The sequence below is a fragment of the Chroicocephalus ridibundus genome, unplaced genomic scaffold (assembly GCF_963924245.1).
Source record: "Chroicocephalus ridibundus unplaced genomic scaffold, bChrRid1.1 SCAFFOLD_569, whole genome shotgun sequence".
Lineage (NCBI taxonomy): Eukaryota > Metazoa > Chordata > Aves > Charadriiformes > Laridae > Chroicocephalus > Chroicocephalus ridibundus.
In genome coordinates, this window is record NW_026961309.1 from 27826 (window position 1) to 45966 (window position 18141).

The 18141-nt window shown below is 65.7% G+C and overlaps 2 protein-coding genes across 3 annotated transcripts; both read right to left on the reverse strand.

The window, feature by feature from the left end:
* Positions 1-58: 58 nt before the first annotated feature.
* LOC134509252 (CKLF-like MARVEL transmembrane domain-containing protein 5) lies at positions 59-8873 on the reverse strand. Of its 2 annotated transcripts, XM_063321775.1 has the most exons (5): positions 8771-8873; positions 2510-2662; positions 545-640; positions 368-452; positions 59-194 (listed from the first exon to the last, which is right to left on the reverse strand). In XM_063321775.1, the coding sequence occupies exons 1-5, from the start codon at positions 8855-8857 to the stop codon at positions 172-174; spliced, it is 444 nt and encodes a 147-aa protein (XP_063177845.1). In that variant the 5' UTR covers positions 8858-8873; the 3' UTR covers positions 59-171. The 2 variants fall into 2 exon arrangements, with proteins under 2 accessions (XP_063177845.1, XP_063177846.1); XM_063321776.1 differs by lacking the exon at positions 2510-2662 and having other exon boundaries at positions 8771-8864.
* A 4912-nt stretch (positions 8874-13785) lies between these two features.
* On the reverse strand, positions 13786-17370 carry LOC134509251 (polyadenylate-binding protein 2-like). Its single transcript, XM_063321774.1, is given in 8 exon segments — positions 13786-14113; positions 15885-16032; positions 16127-16218; positions 16320-16426; positions 17080-17147; positions 17258-17275; positions 17278-17313; positions 17316-17370. Coding segments are annotated over 8 exon segments (531 nt in total). The 5' UTR covers positions 17338-17370; the 3' UTR covers positions 13786-14073.
* Positions 17371-18141: the final 771 nt, after the last annotated feature.

The following is an 18141-nucleotide window of genomic DNA, read 5'->3' on the forward strand; positions in this document are numbered from 1 at the left end:
ATCGTTGGCCAAAACGCTTTAAACGGGGCCCAAAATCGGGCGGGGGGGGGGGTGTGTGGGGCGGGGTGTGGGGCGGGGTGTGGGGCAGGGTGTGGGGCGGGGTGTGGGGCGTGGGGGGGGGGCCCCCCAGGGCGCGCTGGGCCCCCCCGTTTCGGGGGGAGGCGGTTCCGGTTAGGTGGTCTCCGGGGGATGGTCTGGAAGAGAGAGAGGAGGAGGAGGAGGAGGAGGAGGAAGAGGAGGAGGAGGAGGAAGAGGAGGAGGAAGAGGAGGAGGAGGAGGAGGAGGAGGAGGGTCAGAGAAGGTGGGGGCCGATGGGGGGAGGGGGAGGGGGGGAGGGGGGGGGCCACGCCCCGCCCCGCCCTGTCACCTTGGGCCAGCGCCGGGGCCACCTGGGTGCGGTAGGTGACGAAGACGTCGAAGGCGAAGAGGAAGGAGAGGATGAGGCCGAAGGTCTGGGGGAGGAGAAGACCTTGAGGGGGGGGTCGGGGGGGTCGGGGGGGGGGGTGGGGGGGCGAAGGGGGGGGCGGGGCTCGGGGACACTCACGAAGGTGGTGGCGGCCAAAGCGTCCCGGGAGGCGGCCAGGGCCACCAGGGCCACCACGAGGAAGATGATGGTGCCGCTGACGGCCCGGAGGAGGTCCTGGGGGGGGGGACACCATGGGGGCGTTGGGGACAGCATGGGGACACCATGGGGACATTGGGGACACCATGGGGACGTCATGGGGACATCAGGGGACATCGTGGGGACACCAGGGGACATGAGGGGGATGTCATGGGACACCATGGGACGTCATGGGGACGTTGGGGACACCATGGGGACATCACGGGGACATTGGGGACACCATGGGGATGTCACGGGACACCATGGGACGTCATGGGGACACCATGGGGACATTGGGGACACCATGGGGACGTCATGGGACATCATGGAGACCCCAGGGGACACGAGGGGACACCATGGCGATGTCATGGGACACCATGGGGACATTGGGGACGTCATGGGGATGTCATGGGGACGTTGGGGGCACCATGGGGACGTCGGGGGCACCATGGGGACGTCGTGGGACATCGTGGAGACACCAGGGGACACCATGGGGACGTCACGGGGACACCATGGGGATGTCACGGGGACATTGGGGACATCATGGGACACCATGGGGATGTCATGGGACACCATGGGGACATCAAGGGGACATTGGGGGCACCATGGGGACACCATGGGATATCATAGAGACACCAGGGGACACGAGGGGACACCAGGGGGACGTCATGGGACACCATGGGGCCATTGGGGACGTCATGGGGATGTCACAGGGACATTGGGGACACCATGGGGATGTCATGGGACACCATGGGGACATTGGGGATGTCACGGGGACATTGGGGACGTCACGGGGACACCATGGGGATGTCATGGGGACACCATGGGACGTCATGGGGACATCATGGGACACCAGGGGGACATCAGGGGACGTCATGGGGACACCATGGGGATGTCATGGGGACACCATGGGGACACCATGGGGATGTCACGGGGACATTGGGGACACCAGGGGGATGTCATGGGACACCATAGGGACATCAGGGGATGTCATGGGGACATTGGGGACATCATGGGGACACCATGGGGATGTCATGGGGACATTGGGGACGTCATGGGGACATTGGGGACGTCATGGGGACATTGGGGACGTCATGGGGATGTCACGGGACACCATGGGACGTCATGGGGACACCATGGGGACATTGGGGATGTCATGGGACACCATGGGGACATTGGGGACACCATGGGGACGTCATGGGACACCACGGGGACAGCAGGGGACACCATGGGGACATTGGGGACGTCATGGGGGTGTCACGGGGACATTGGGGACACCATGGGGATGTCATGGGACATCGTAGAGACACCAGGGGACACCATGGGGATGTCACAGGGACATTGGGGACACCATGGGGATGTTGGGGACACCATGGGGATGTTGGGGACACCATGGGGATGTCATGGGGACACCACGGGGATGTTGGGGACACCACGGGGACAGCAGGGGACACCATGGGGACGTCATGGGACATCATGGGGACACCAGGGGACACCATGGGGACATTGGGGACACCATGGGGACGTCATGGGGACATCAGGGGACACCATGGGGACGTCGTGGGACATCATGGGGACACCAGGGGACACCATGGGGACATTGGGGACACCATGGGGACGTCATGGGGACATCAGGGGACACCATGGGGACGTCGTGGGACATCGTGGGGACACCAGGGGACACCATGGGGACATTGGGGACACCATGGGGACATCGGGGACATCATGGAGACACCAGGGGACACGAGGGGACGTCATGGGGACCCCATGGGGACATGGGAGGGGCCACCACGGGGGGGGGGACACACACGGGGGGGGGGTGGCCACCTACCAGGCAGGGCCCGTAGCCACGGGCGGGGGGGGGGGGGGGGGACGGGGTGGGGACATGGGGGGGGGGTGGCCACCTACCAGGCAGGGCCCGTAGCCGCGGGGCAGGCGGGGGGGGTCCCGCAGCAGGCGCCCCCCCAGGGCCAGGGCGGCCCCCAGGGTGTGCAGCAGGGCCGGGGCCAGCGGGGGCGGGGCGGGGGCAACCAGCAGCCCCAGCAGGGCCAGGGCCAGCAGCTGCGGGCGGCCCCCCCGGCGCCCAGGACGGACCAGGACGCACCAGTACGGACCAGTACGGAGCAGTGACGCCTCCCAGTGACGCCTCCCAGTGCTCCCAGTGACACACCAGTGCTCGCAGTAACCTCCCAGTACAGCCCAGGGCTCCCAGTGACACACCAGTGCTCCCAGTAACCTCCCAGTGCAGCCCAGTGCTCCCAGTGACACCTCCCAGTGCAGCCCAGTGCTCCCAGTAACCTCCCAGTACTCCCAGTGACGCCTCCCAGTGCAGCCCACTGCTCCCAGTGACACACCAGTGCTCCCAGTGATGCCTCCCAGTGCAGCCCAGTGCTCCCAGTGACGCCTCCCAGTGCTCCCAGTGACACACCAGTGCTCCCAGTGACGCCTCCCAGTGCAGCCCAGTGCTCCCAGTGACACACCAGTGCTCCCAGTAACCTCCCAGTGCAGCCCAGTGCTCCCAGTGATGCCTCCCAGTGCAGCCCAGTGCTCCCAGTAACACACCAGTGCTCCCAGTGATGCCTCCCAGTGCAGCCCAGTGCTCCCAGTAACACACCAGTGCTCCCAGTAACCTCCCAGTACAGCCCAGTGCTCCCAGTGATGCCTCCCAGTGCAGCCCAGTGCTCCCAGTGACCTCCCAGTGCTCCCAGTGACGCCTCCCCGTGCAGCCCAGTGCTCCCAGTAACACACCAGTGCTCCCAGTAACCTCCCAGTACAGCCCAGTGCTCCCAGTGATGCCTCCCAGTGCAGCCCAGTGCTCCCAGTGACCTCCCAGTGCTCCCAGTGACGCCTCCCCGTGCAGCCCAGTGCTCCCAGTAACACACCAGTGCTCCCAGTAACCTCCCAGTACAGCCCAGTGCTCCCAGTGATGCCTCCCAGTGCAGCCCAGTGCTCCCAGTAACGCCTCCCAGTGCAGCCCAGTGCTCCCAGTGACGCCTCCCAGTGCAGCCCAGTGCTCCCAGTAACGCCTCCCAGTGCAGCCCAGTGCTCCCAGTGACGCCTCCCAGTGCAGCCCAGTGCTCCCAGTAACACACCAGTGCTCCCAGTGACACACCAGTGCTCCCAGTGACGCCTCCCAGTGCAGCCCAGTGCTCCCAGTAACCTCCCAGTACAGCCCAGTGCTCCCAGTGATGCCTCCCAGTGCAGCCCAGTGCTCCCAGTGACGCCTCCCAGTGCAGCCCAGTGCTCCCAGTGACACACCAGTGCTCCCAGTGATGCCTCCCAGTGCAGCCCAGTGCTCCCAGTGACACACCAGTGCTCCCAGTAACCTCCCAGTACAGCCCAGTGCTCCCAGTGATGCCTCCCAGTGCAGCCCAGTGCTCCCAGTGACACACCAGTGCTCCCAGTAACACACCAGTGCTCCCAGTAACACCTCCCAGTGCAGCCCAGTGCTCCCAGTAACACACCAGTGCTCCCAGTGACGCCTCCCAGTGCAGCCCAGTGCTCCCAGTAACACACCAGTGCTCCCAGTGACGCCTCCCAGTGCAGCCCAGTGCTCCCAGTAACACACCAGCGCTCCCAGTGACGCCTCCCAGTGCAGCCCAGTGCTCCCAGTAACACACCAGCGCTCCCAGTGACGCCTCCCAGTGCAGCCCAGTGCTCCCAGTAACCTCCCAGTACAGCCCAGTGCTCCCAGTGATGCCTCCCAGTGCAGCCCAGTGCTCCCAGTAACGCCTCCCAGTGCAGCCCAGTGCTCCCAGTGACACACCAGTGCTCCCAGTGACGCCTCCCAGTGCAGTCCAGTGCTCCCAGTAACACACCAGTGCTCCCAGTGACACCTCCCAGTGCAGCCTCCCAGTACAGCCCAGTGCTCCCAGTGACACACCAGTGCTCCCAGTGACGCCTCCCAGTGCAGCCCAGTGCCCCCAGTAACACACCAGTGCTCCCAGTAACGCCTCCCAGTACAGCCCAGTGCTCCCAGTGCAGCCCAGTGCTCCCAGTGACACCTCCCAGTGCAGCCCAGTGCTCCCAGTAACACACCAGTGCTCCCAGTGACACCTCCCAGTGCAGCCCAGTACTCCCAGTAACACACCAGTGCTCCCAGTAACCTCCCAGTACAGCCCAGTGCTCCCAGTGATGCCTCCCAGTGCAGCCCAGTGCTCCCAGTGACCTCCCAGTACAGCCCAGTGCTCCCAGTGATGCCTCCCAGTACAGCCCAGTGCTCCCAGTGACCTCCCAGTACAGCCCAGTGCTCCCAGTGATGCCTCCCAGTGCAGCCCAGTGCTCCCAGTGACCTCCCAGTACAGCCCAGTGCTCCCAGTGATGCCTCCCAGTACAACCCAGTGCTCCCAGTGACCTCCCAGTACAGCCCAGTGCTCCCAGTGACGCCTCCCAGTGCACCCCAGTGCTCCCAGTGACACACCAGTGCTCCCAGTGACGCCTCCCAGTGCAGCCCAGTGCTCCCAGTAACCTCCCAGTGCTCCCAGTGACGCCTCCCAGTGCAGCCCAGTGCTCCCAGTAACACACCAGTGCTCCCAGTGATGCCTCCCAGTGCAGCCCAGTGCTCCCAGTAACACACCAGTGCTCCCAGTGACACACCAGTGCTCCCAGTGACGCCTCCCAGTGCAGCCCAGTGCTCCCAGTAACCTCCCAGTACAGCCCAGTGCTCCCAGTGATGCCTCCCAGTGCAGCCCAGTGCTCCCAGTAACGCCTCCCAGTGCAGCCCAGTGCTCCCAGTGACACACCAGTGCTCCCAGTGACGCCTCCCAGTGCAGCCCAGTGCTCCCAGTAACACACCAGTGCTCCCAGTAACCTCCCAGTACAGCCCAGTGCTCCCAGTGATGCCTCCCAGTGCAGCCCAGTGCTCCCAGTAACGCCTCCCAGTGCAGCCCAGTGCTCCCAGTGACACACCAGTGCTCCCAGTAACCTCCCAGTACAGCCCAGTGCTCCCAGTGATGCCTCCCAGTGCAGCCCAGTGCTCCCAGTAACACACCAGTGCTCCCAGTAACCTCCCAGTACAGCCCAGTGCTACCAGTAACGCCTCCCAGTGCAGCCCAGTGCTCCCAGTGACACACCAGTGCTCCCAGTAACACACCAGTGCTCCCAGTGATGCCTCCCAGTGCAGCCCAGTGCTCCCAGTAACGCCTCCCAGTGCAGCCCAGTGCTCCCAGTGACACACCAGTGCTCCCAGTAACACACCAGTGCTCCCAGTGACGCCTCCCAGTGCAGCCCAGTGCTCCCAGTAACGCCTCCCAGTGCAGCCCAGTGCTCCCAGTGACACACCAGTGCTCCCAGTGACGCCTCCCAGTGCAGCCCAGTGCTCCCAGTAACACACCAGTGCTCCCAGTAACGCCTCCCAGTGCAGCCCAGTGCTCCCAGTGACACCTCCCAGTGCTCCCAGTGACGCCTCCCAGTGACGCCCAGTGCTCCCAGTAACACACCAGTGCTCCCAGTGACGCCTCCCAGTGCAGCCCAGTGCTCCCAGTAACACACCAGTGCTCCCAGTAACGCCTCCCAGTGCAGCCCAGTGCTCCCAGTGACACACCAGTGCTCCCAGTGACGCCTCCCAGTGCAGCCCAGTGCTCCCAGTAACACACCAGTGCTCCCAGTGATGCCTCCCAGTGCAGCCCAGTGCTCCCAGTAACACACCAGTGCTCCCAGTGATGCCTCCCAGTGCAGCCCAGTGCTCCCAGTGACACACCAGTGCTCCCAGTAACACCTCCCTGTACAGCCCAGTGCTCCCAGTGATGCCTCCCAGTGCAGCCCAGTGCTCCCAGTAACGCTTCCCAGTACAGCCCAGTGCTCCCAGTAACGCTTCCCAGTACAGCCCAGTGCTCCCAGTAACACACCAGTGCTCCCAGTGACACCTCCCAGTACAGCCCAGTGCTCCCAGTGATGCCTCCCAGTGCAGCCCAGTGCTCCCAGTAATGCTTCCCAGTACAGCCCAGTGCTCCCAGTAACGCTTCCCAGTACAGCCCAGTGCTCCCAGTAACACACCAGTGCTCCCAGTGACACCTCCCAGTGCAGTCCAGTGCTCCCAGTAACACACCAGTGCTGCCTCCCAGTACAGCCCAGTGCTCCCAGTAACACCTCCCAGTAACGCCTCCCAGTGCAGCCCAGTGCTCCCAGTAACGCCTCCCAGTACAGGTCAGCGCTCCCAGTACAGCCCAGTGCGCCCAGTGACATCCCAGTACAGCCCAGTGCTCCCAGTAACGCTTCCCAGTACAGCCCAGTGCTCCCAGTAACACACCAGTGCTCCCAGTGACGCCTCCCAGTACAGCCCAGTGCTCCCAGTGACGCCTCCCAGTACAGCCCAGTAACACCTCCCAGTAACACACCAGTGCAGCCCAGTGCTCCCAGTACAGCCCAGTCCCCCCAAATCCCCTCCCAGTCCCCCCAATACCAGCTCCCAGTCCCCCCCAGTCCCTCCCAGCACCAGCTCCCAGTGCCTCCCAGTGCCCCCCAGTCCTCCCAGCACCAGCTCCCAGTGCCCCCCAGTCCCTCCCAGTGCCCCCAGCACCAGCCCCATCCATCCCAGTCCCTCTCAGTTCCCCCCAGTCCCCCCCAGTACCAGCTCCCAGTCCCTCCCAGTGCCCCCCAGTCCCAGCTCCCAGTCCCTCCCAGTGCCCCCAGTCCCTCCCAGTCCCAGCTCCCAGTCCCTCCCAGTCCCGCCCCGTACCAGCTCCCAGTCCCCCCCAGTGCCCCCAGTCCCAGCTCCCAGTCCCTCCCAGTGCCCCCAGTGCCCCCCAGTCCCTCCCAGTGCCCCCAGCACCAGCCCCATCCCTCCCAGTCCCTCTCAGTCCCACCCAGTACCAGCTCCCAGTCCCTCCCAGTGCCCCCCAGTACCAGCTCCCAGTCCCAGCTCCCAGTCCCCCCCAGTGCCCCCAGTCCCAGCTCCCAGTCCCTCCCAGTACCACCCAGTCCCTCCCAGTTCCAGCTCCCAGTCCCCCCCAGTACCAGCTCCCAGTCCCAGCTCCCAGTCCCCCCCAGTGCCCCCAGTCCCTCCCAGTTCCAGCTCCCAGTCCCCCCCAGTACCCCCCAGTCCCTCCCAGTGCCCCCAGTACCAGCTCCCAGTCCCTCCCAGTCCCCCCCAGTGCCCCCAGTCCCAGCTCCCAGTCCCTCACAGTGCCCCCAGTCCCAGCTCCCAGTCCCCCCCAGTCCCTCCCAGTGCCCCCAGTCCCAGCTCCCAGTCCCCCCCAGTCCCAGCTCCCAGTCCCCCCCAGTCCCTCCCAGTGCCCCCAGTACCAGCTCCCAGTCCCTCCCAGTCCCCCCCAGTGCCCCCAGTACCAGCTCCCAGTCCCTCCCAGTCTGTCCAGTCCCAGCTCACAGTCCCCCCCAGTGCCCCCAGTACCAGCTCCCAGTCCCTCCCAGTGCCCCCAGTACCAGCTCCCAGTCCCCCCCAGTCCCTCCCAGCCTCCCCCAGTCCCCCCCAGTGCCCCCAGTACCAGCTCCCAGTCCCTCCCAGTGCCCCCAGTACCAGCTCCCAGTCCCCCCCAGTACTCCCCAGTCCCTCCCAGTGCCCCCAGTACCAGCTCCCAGTCCCTCCCAGTCCCCCCCAGTCCCTCCCAGTGCCCCCAGTACCAGCTCCCAGTCCCTCCCAGTGCCCCCAGTACCAGCTCCCAGTCCCTCCCAGTCCCTCCCAGTCCCCCCCAGTGCCCCAGTCCCAGCTCGCAGTCCCCCCCAGTGCCCCCAGTACCAGCTCCCAGTCCCTCCCAGTGCCCCCAGTACCAGCTCCCAGTCCCTCCCAGTCCCTCCCAGTCCCCCCAGTCCCAGCTCCCAGTCCCCCCCAGTGCCCCCAGTCCCAGCTCCCAGTCCCCCCCAGTCCCTCCCAGTGCCCCCAGTACCAGCTCCCAGTCCCTCCCAGTGCCCCCCAGTGCCCCCAGTACCAGCTCCCAGTCCCTCCCAGTCCCTCCCAGTGCCCCCAGTCCCAGCTCCCAGTCCCCCCAGTCCCAGCTCCCAGTGCCCCCCAGTCCCTCCCAGTGCCCCCAGTCCCAGCTCCCAGTGCCCCCCAGTCCCTTCCAGTGCCCCCAGTCCCAGCTCCCAGTGCCCCCCAGTCCCTCCCAGTGCCCCCAGTACCAGCTCCCAGTCCCTCCCAGTGCCCCCAGTACCAGCTCCCAGTCCCTCCCAGTACCCCCAGTACCAGCTCCCAGTCCCTCCCAGTGCCCCCAGTACCAGCTCGGCCACCAGCAGCAGCCCCCGGGGGGTTCGCAGCACTCCCAGGTCCAGCGGCCCCGGGGGGGGCTCGGGCTCCGTCCCCATGGCGGGACTGGGAGGGACTGGGATGAACTGGGAGGGACTGGGACACGTGGGCGGGCGGTGACAGGCGCCACCAGGACGGGGACAAAGGGACATTGTGCCGGGGGGGGGTGGGTGTGTGTGTGGAACTGGGAGGGGAGGGGGATGTAACTGGGCCAAACTGGGGGCACTGGGACACCCCCCCCCCCAACTCCTGGGGACCCTCAATGTCACCTGGAGACCCCCAACGTCTCCCTGGGAACCACCAACGTCTCCTGATCTCCTGGAGACCCTCAACGTCACCTGGAGACCCCCAACGTCTCCCTGGGAACCACCAACGTCACCTGGAGACCCCCAACGTCTCCTGATCTCCTGGAGACCCCCAACGTCTCCTGGAAAACCTCAGTATCTCCTGACCTCCTGGAGAGCCTCAACGTCTCATGGAGACCCCCAACGTCTCTTGATCTTTCCAAGACCCTCAACGTCTCCCGGAGAACCTCAGTGTCTCCTGGAGAACCTCAACGTCCCTTGATCTTTTGGAAACCCTCAATGTCTCCTGGAGCCCCTCAAGGTCTCCAGACCTCGTGGAGCCCCTCAACGTCTCCTGGAGACCCCCAACGTCTCCAGACCTCGTGGAGCCCCTCAACGTCTCCAGACCTCGTGGAGCCCCTCAACGTCTTCTGGAGCCCATCAACGTCTCCAGACCTCGTGGAGACCCCCAACGTCTCCCGGAGCCCCTCAACGTCTCCAGACCTCGTGGAGCCCCTCAACGTCTCCTGGAGCCCCTCAACGTCTCCAGACCTCGGGGAGCCCCTCAACGTCTCCCGGAGCCCCTCAACGTCTCCAGACCTCGTGGAGCCCCTCAACGTCTCCTGGAGCCCCTCAACGTCTCCTGGAGACCCCCAACGTCTCCGGACCTCGTGGAGCCCCTCAACGTCTCCTGGAGCCCCTCAACGTCTCCGGACCTCGTGGAGCCCCCCAATGTCTCCTGGAGCCCCTCAACGTCTCCTGGAGCCCCTCAACGTCTCCAGACCTCGTGGAGCCCCTCAACGTCTCCTGGAGCCCCTCAACGTCTCCAGACCTCGGGGAGCCCCTCAACGTCTCCTGGAGCCCCTCAACGTCTCCAGACCTCGGGGAGCCCCTCAACGTCTCCTGGAGCCCCTCAACGTCTCCAGACCTCGTGGAGCCCCTCAACGTCTCCTGGAGCCCCTCAACGTCTCCAGACCTCGGGGAGCCCCTCAACGTCTCCTGGAGCCCCTCAACATCTCCAGACCTCGGGGAGCCCCTCAACGTCTCCTGGAGCCCCTCAACGTCTCCAGACCTCGTGGAGCCCCTCAACGTCTCCTGGAGCCCCTCAACGTCTCCAGACCTCGTGGAGCCCCTCAACGTCTCCTGGAGACCCCCAACGTCTCCGGACCTCGTGGAGCCCCTCAATGTCTCCTGGAGCCCCTCAACGTCTCCAGACCTCGTGGAGCCCCCCAACGTCTCCTGGAGCCCCTCAACGTCTCCAGACCTCGTGGAGCACCTCAACGTCTCCTGGAGACCCCCAACGTCTCCGGACCTCGTGGAGCCCCTCAACGTCTCCTGGAGCCCCTCAACGTCTCCGGACCTCGTGGAGCCCCCCAATGTCTCCTGGAGCCCCTCAACGTCTCCTGGAGCCCCTCAACGTCTCCAGACCTCGTGGAGCCCCTCAACGTCTCCCGGAGCCCCTCAACGTCTCCAGACCTCGTGGAGCCCCTCAACGTCTCCCGGAGCCCCTCAACGTCTCCAGACCTCGTGGAGCCCCTCAACGTCTCCTGGAGCCCCTCAACGTCTCCAGACCTCGTGGAGCCCCTCAACGTCTCCCGGAGCCCCTCAACGTCTCCAGACCTCGGGGAGCCCCTCAACGTCTCCCGGAGCCCCTCAACGTCTCCAGACCTCGGGGAGCCCCTCAACGTCTCCTGGAGCCCCTCAACGTCTCCAGACCTCGTGGAGCCCCCCAACGTCTCCTGGAGCCCCTCAACGTCTCCAGACCTCGTGGAGCCCCTCAACGTCTTCTGGAGACCCCCAACGTCTCCAGACCTCGTGGAGCCCCTCAACGTCTCCTGGAGCCCCTCAACGTCTCCGGACCTCGTGGAGCCCCCCAATGTCTCCTGGAGCCCCTCAACGTCTCCTGGAGCCCCTCAACGTCTCCAGACCTCGTGGAGCCCCTCAACGTCTCCTGGAGCCCCTCAACGTCTCCAGACCTCGGGGAGCCCCTCAACGTCTCCTGGAGCCCCTCAACGTCTCCAGACCTCGTGGAGCCCCTCAACGTCTCCTGGAGCCCCTCAACGTCTCCAGACCTCGGGGAGCCCCTCAACGTCTCCTGGAGCCCCTCAACGTCTCCAGACCTCGGGGAGCCCCTCAACGTCTCCTGGAGCCCCTCAACGTCTCCAGACCTCGGGGAGGCCCTCAACGTCTCCTGGAGCCCCTCAACGTCTCCAGACCTCGTGGAGCCCCTCAACGTCTCCAGACCTCGTGGAGCCCCTCAACGTCTCCAGACCTCGTGGAGCCCCTCAACGTCTCCAGACCTCGTGGAGCCCCTCAACGTCTCCTGGAGCCCCTCAACGTCTCCAGACCTCGGGGAGCCCCTCAACGTCTCCTGGAGCCCCTCAACGTCTCCAGACCTCGTGGAGCCCCTCAACGTCTCCTGGAGCCCCTCAACGTCTCCAGACCTCGGGGAGCCCCTCAACGTCTCCTGGAGCCCCTCAACGTCTCCAGACCTCGTGGAGCCCCTCAACGTCTCCTGGAGCCCCTCAACGTCTCCAGACCTCGGGGAGCCCCTCAACGTCTCCTGGAGCCCCTCAACGTCTCCAGACCTCGTGGAGCCCCTCAACGTCTCCAGACCTCGGGGAGCCCCTCAACGTCTCCTGGAGCCCCTCAACGTCTCCAGACCTCGTGGAGCCCCTCAACGTCTCCTGGAGCCCCTCAACGTCTCCAGACCTCGTGGAGCCCCTCAACGTCTCCTGGAGCCCCTCAACGTCTCCAGACCTCGTGGAGCCCCTCAACGTCTCCTGGAGCCCCTCAACGTCTCCAGACCTCGTGGAGCCCCTCAACGTCTCCTGGAGCCCCTCAACGTCTCCAGACCTCGGGGAGCCCCTCAACGTCTCCTGGAGCCCCTCAACGTCTCCAGACCTCGTGGAGCCCCTCAACGTCTCCTGGAGCCCCTCAACGTCTCCAGACCTCGTGGAGCCCCTCAACGTCTCCTGGAGCCCCTCAACGTCTCCAGACCTCGGGGAGCCCCTCAACGTCTCCTGGAGCCCCTCAACGTCTCCGGACCTCGTGGAGCCCCTCAACGTCTCCTGGAGACCCCCAACGTCTCCGGACCTCGTGGAGCCCCTCAACGTCTCCTGGAGCCCCTCAACGTCTCCAGACCTCGTGGAGCCCCCCAATGTCTCCTGGAGCCCCTCAACATCTCCGGACCTCGTGGAGCCCCTCAACGTCTCCTGGAGCCCCTCAACGTCTCCGGACCTCGTGGAGCCCCCCAATGTCTCCTGGAGCCCCTCAACGTCTCCTGGAGCCCCTCAACGTCTCCAGACCTCGGGGAGCCCCTCAACGTCTCCTGGAGCCCCTCAACGTCTCCAGACCTCGTGGAGCCCCTCAACGTCTCCCGGAGCCCCTCAACGTCTCCAGACCTCGTGGAGCCCCTCAACGTCTCCCGGAGCCCCTCAACGTCTCCAGACCTCGTGGAGCCCCTCAACGTCTCCCGGAGCCCCTCAACGTCTCCAGACCTCGTGGAGCCCCTCAACGTCTCCCGGAGCCCCTCAACGTCTCCAGACCTCGGGGAGCCCCTCAACGTCTCCTGGAGCCCCTCAACGTCTCCAGACCTCGTGGAGCCCCCCAACGTCTCCTGGAGCCCCTCAACGTCTCCAGACCTCGTGGAGCCCCTCAACGTCTCCTGGAGCCCCTCAACGTCTCCAGACCTCGTGGAGCCCCTCAACGTCTCCAGACCTCGTGGAGCCCCTCAACGTCTCCTGGAACCCCTCAACGTCTCCAGACCTCGTGGAGCCCCTCAACGTCTCCTGGAGCCCCTCAACGTCTCCAGACCTCGTGGAGCCCCTCAACGTCTCCTGGAGCCCCTCAACGTCTCCAGACCTCGTGGAGCCCCTCAACGTCTCCTGGAGCCCCTCAACGTCTCCAGACCTCGTGGAGCCCCTCAACGTCTCCTGGAGCCCCTCAACGTCTCCAGACCTCGGGGAGCCCCTCAACGTCTCCTGGAGCCCCTCAACGTCTCCAGACCTCGTGGAGCCCCTCAACGTCTCCTGGAGCCCCTCAACGTCTCCAGACCTCGTGGAGCCCCTCAACGTCTCCTGGAGCCCCTCAACGTCTCCAGACCTCGTGGAGCCCCTCAACGTCTCCTGGAGCCCCTCAACGTCTCCAGACCTCGTGGAGCCCCTCAACGTCTCCTGGAGCCCCTCAACGTCTCCAGACCTCGGGGAGCCCCTCAACGTCTCCTGGAGCCCCTCAACGTCTCCAGACCTCGTGGAGCACCTCAACGTCTCCTGGAGCCCCTCAACGTCTCCAGACCTCGGGGAGCCCCTCAACGTCTCCTGGAGCCCCTCAACGTCTCCAGACCTCGTGGAGCCCCTCAACGTCTCCTGGAGCCCCTCAACGTCTCCAGACCTCGTGGAGCCCCCCAACGTCTCCTGGAGCCCCTCAACGTCTCCAGACCTCGGGGAGCCCCCCAACGTCTCCTGGAGCCCCTCAACGTCTCCCGGAGCCCCCCCATCCCAAGTCACCACAGAGACGCCAGGTTTTCTCCCCCCCCGGGGTCCACTTTTATTAACCCCTCCCCCTCCCCTCTCCAAAAAAACCCGCCCCCCCCCCCACCGACCAAACCAACCAATCGGGTCCCTCCTTCCCCCCCCATAGACCCCGCCCCCTTTTTTTTGAGGGGGGGGGTGTCGTGTCCCCCCTCCGCCCCGCCCCACCCCCCGGCGACGTCCCGTCCCCTCCGGCTCCGCCACCTGCAACGATAAAGACACTCAAATCCTTGGGGGGGGGGGGTTGGGTGGGTGGGGGGGGGGGGTGGGGAGGGGGTAAAAAGAAGGGGGTGGGGGGAGGGGCGAGAGGGGGAGGGGCCAGGCCCCACCCCCCACCCCCCCGAAAACATGGCGGCGGCGGCGTCCGACGGCGGCGGATTTTGGGGGGGGGGGGGTGTGTTATGTTGTGTCCCCCGTTTTTTTCCCCCCCCCCCTCTTTCCCCCCAAAAATTGTCCCCCCTAATAGGGGGAGTACCATGAGGTGGCTCTGGCCCGGCCCCTGCGGGAAGAAAAAGGGGGCGGCGTCATCGCGGTGGATCACGTGACCGTCACGGCGGATCACGTGACCCCCACGGAGGACAATGGGGCCACCCCCGGGGGCCACCGGGAAAGAGCCGAGGGATCCCTGGGGGGAGCAAAGCACCCTGGAGGACCTGGGGGGGCTTTGGGGGAGCAAGGAACCCTGGGAGAAACATGGAGGACCCAGGAACCCCCCACTCAGCGCAACCCGCAGGACCCCAACCACCGTCTGGAGGACCTCAACCCCCTCCAGGAGCAGCCAACAGCCCCCAACCCACCTTGGAGAACCCCAACCCCCTCCTGGAGAACCTCAACCCACCTTGGAGAACCCCAACCCCCTCCTGGAGAACCCAACACACCTTGGAGAACCCCAACCCCCTCCTGGAGAACCTCAATCCCCTCCTGGAGAACCTCAACCCACCTTGGAGAACCCCAATCCCACCTCCTGAAGGACCCAACACACCCTGGAGAACCTCAACCCCCTCCTGGAGAACCTCAACACACCTTGGAGAACCCCAACCCCCTCCTGGAGAACCTCAACCCACCTTGGAGAACCCCAATCCCACCTCCTGAAGGACCCAACACACCCTGGAGAACCTCAACCCCCTCCTGGAGAACCTCAACACACCTTGGAGAACCCCAACCCCCTCCTGGAGAACCTCAACCCACCTTGGAGAACCCCAATCCCACCTCCTGAAGGACCCAACACACCCTGGAGAACCTCAACCCCCTCCTGGAGAACCTCAACACACCTTGGAGAACCCCAACCCCCTCCTGGAGAACCCCAACCCACCTTGGACAACCCCAGCCCCTCCTGGAGAACCCCAACCCACCTTGGACAACCCCAGCCCCCTCCTGGAGAACCTCAACCCACCTTGGAGAACCCCAGCCCCCTCCTGGAGAACGCCAACCCCCTCCTGGAGAACCTCAACCCACCTTGGAGAACCCCAACCCCACCTCCTGAAGGACCCCAATCCCTCCTGGAGAACACGAACACACCTTGAGAACCCCAACCCCCTCCTGGAGAACCCAACACACCTTGGAGAACCCCAACCCCTCCTGGAGAACCTCAACACAGTTTGGAGAACCCCAACCCCACCTCCTGAAGGACCCCAACCCCCTCCTGGAGAACCTCAACACACTTTGGAAAACCCCAACCCCACCTCCTGAAGGACCCCAACCCCCTCCTGGAGAACCTCAACCCACCTTGGAGAACCCCAACGCCCTCCTGGAAAACCTCAACCCACTTTGGAGAACCCCAACCCCTCCAGGAGAACCTCAACCCACCTTGGAGACCCAACCCCACCTTGGAGAACCCAACCCCACTCCTGAAGGACCCCAATCCCCTCCTGCAGAACCCAACACACCTCGGAGAACCTCAACCCCACCTTGGAGAACCTCACCTCTTCCTGGAGGACACCAACCCACCTTGGAGAACCCCAACCCCACCTTGGAGAACCCCAACCCCACCTCCTGAAGGACCCAATCCCCTCCTGGAGAACCCAACCCACCTTGGAGAACCTCAACCCCACCTTGGAGAACCCCAACCCCCTCCTGGAGAACCTCAACCTCACCTTGGAGAACCCCAACCCCTCCTGGAGAACCCCAACCACCTCAACCGCATCCCGAAGAGCCTCAACTACATCTTGAGGAACCTCTGCACCCCTCAGCCCCCCTCGGAGAACCTCGGTGGCCTCCTGGAGACCGCCAAGAGCCCTCGGCCCCCCCCCGGAGGGCCCCCAGACCCCCACCTGTACGCCCGCCCGCGGGGCCGGCTGTAGCCGCTGTAGAAGCGGGCGCGGGTCGCGCTGTAGCCGCCGCCGCGGCCCCGGTAACGGCTACGGGGGAAACCCCGGTCTGTCGTGCTGATGCCGGGCCGGTTGGTTCGTTTGGGATCACCTTAACGAAGCGAAAGGGGCGGACGATTAGAGACGGGGGGAAGGGGGGGGGGGGGGCCGCGCCCCCGCCTTCGTTTAGGCTCTTTAATTAAAGCCCCACCTTATTTGCCGCCCGCGGAAAAGGGACTCGTCAAGCGCCATCGACGTCCGCACCGACTCCTTGTCGGAGAACTCGATGTAGGCGAACCTGGAGCGGGGGAGGGGGGGGGGAAACGGGCGTGGTAGGGCGTGGCAGGGCGTGGCAGGGGCGTGGCCGCCCCCCCGCCCCGCCCCGTGATGTCACTCTCACCCTTGGGGTGGCCGCTGTACTTGTCGCAGAGGATGGTGACGCGGTTGACGGAGCCGCAGCCGTGGAAATGGGCCTCCAGCTCCTCCGCCGTGGCCCCATAGTCCACCTGGGGGGGGGGGGGAAGGGGGTTTTGGGGGGGTAAATTGGGGTTTGGAGAGAAGAAAAAGGGGGGGGGGCAGAGAGGGAGGGGGGAAGTGGGTAAAAGGGGCGTTTTGCAGGGAAAAAAAGGGGCGTCGGGGAAAAAAAAAAGGGGGGTTGAAAAGGGTTTGGGGGGGAAAAAAAAGGGGCTCGGGGGCGAAAAAAGGGGGGGGAAGGGGGTTTGGGGGGGGACAAAGGGGCGTTGAGGGGGGTTTGGGGGGGTAAAAAGGGGGTTTGGGGGGGTAAAAAGGGGGAGAAAAGGAGAGGCGGGGAAGAAAGGGGGTTTTCAGGGAAACAAAAAAAGGGGTTGGGGGGGAAGGGGGGGGAAAGGGGGGTTTGAGGTGAAAAAGTGGGGTTTTGGGGGGGGGGGTTTGTAGAGAGGGAAAGGGGAGCTCGGGGGGGGGGAAGGGTGGGGGAAAAAAAGGGGGGACCAGGGATGTTTTGGGGGGGGAAAAGCGGGGGGTAAAAGGGAGATCGAGGGAGTAAAAGGGGGTGGGAGGGGGGTGTAAAAGGGAAAGGGGTCGGGGGGGGAAAAGGGGGTTTGGGGGGGGGGAAAAAGGGGGTTTGGGGGGTCCCGGATGGCTGGCTCCCCCCGTGTCCCCCCCCCCGCGCCGTGCTCACGTTGCCCACGTAGATGGAGCGAGCGTCCGCTTCCATCTTCTCCTCCAGGGACATGATGACCGGGCCGGCTGTGGGACGCACACAGAGATTTTGGGAAAGGGGGGGGGTTGGGTTTGTCCCAGGGGGGGGTCCCAGGCGTGTGGGGACGGCTCCCCCCCCCATCTTTCCCCCTACTCACCGTTGCCCGGGGGGGGCTCATGTTCATCTGTTTCTCCACTTCGTTCTGCAGCTCTTGAGTTTTTCCGCCTCTTCCTCCATCTCCCGCACCCGGGCCTTGATGGCCTCCAGCTCCTGGGGGGGGGGGACGGACGGGGGGGGGGGGACGGACGGGGGGGGCAAAGGTCAGGGTCGAGGGTGAGGGGGAGTCCATGGCCACCCCCCACCCCACCCCCCCGCGTGACCAAGATCCTCCCCAATCACCCCCAAGGGACCCGGACCCCCCCCCCAAAAGACACCCCCCCGCCATCACCTCCAAACACCCGCCACGTGACAAGGACCCCCCCCCCCCAATCCCCTTCCCAACGCCCATCGCCCTCACCACGTGACCAAGGACGCCCCCCCCCCCCCAAACACGTGACCCTGGACCCCATCCCAACTCCCCAGACCCCTCAATTCCACCCCCCACGTGACCAAGGGCCCCCACACACGTGACCAAGGCCCCCCCCCCCCCCCGCGTCCCCGGAGCCCCCCTCCCGCCATCCCCTCACCCCACGTGACCTCAGCCCCCCCCGCCCCCCCCCCCCAAACGCTGTTTCTTGCTCACCGGGTCCTCGATGGCGGAATCCCCCGGGTCCCCGTCCCCAAACCCGCTTCCTCCTCCAACTCCTCGGGCCCTTCGTGAGGCGGATGCGGGGGCAGCTGCGGCGGCGGCGGCGGCGGCAGCGGCGGTAACGGCGGCGGCTCCCCCAGGCCCGGCCCCCCCCGGGCCGCCCCCCCCCCACCGCTGCCCCCCCACCCCCCCTCCTCCTCCTCCTCTCTCCCCGGCCTCCCCCTCCCCTCCCGCGGCTGCCCGCCTCGCCTAACGCCGCCGCCGCCGCTTCCTCCTGCCCCGCCGCCGCTCCC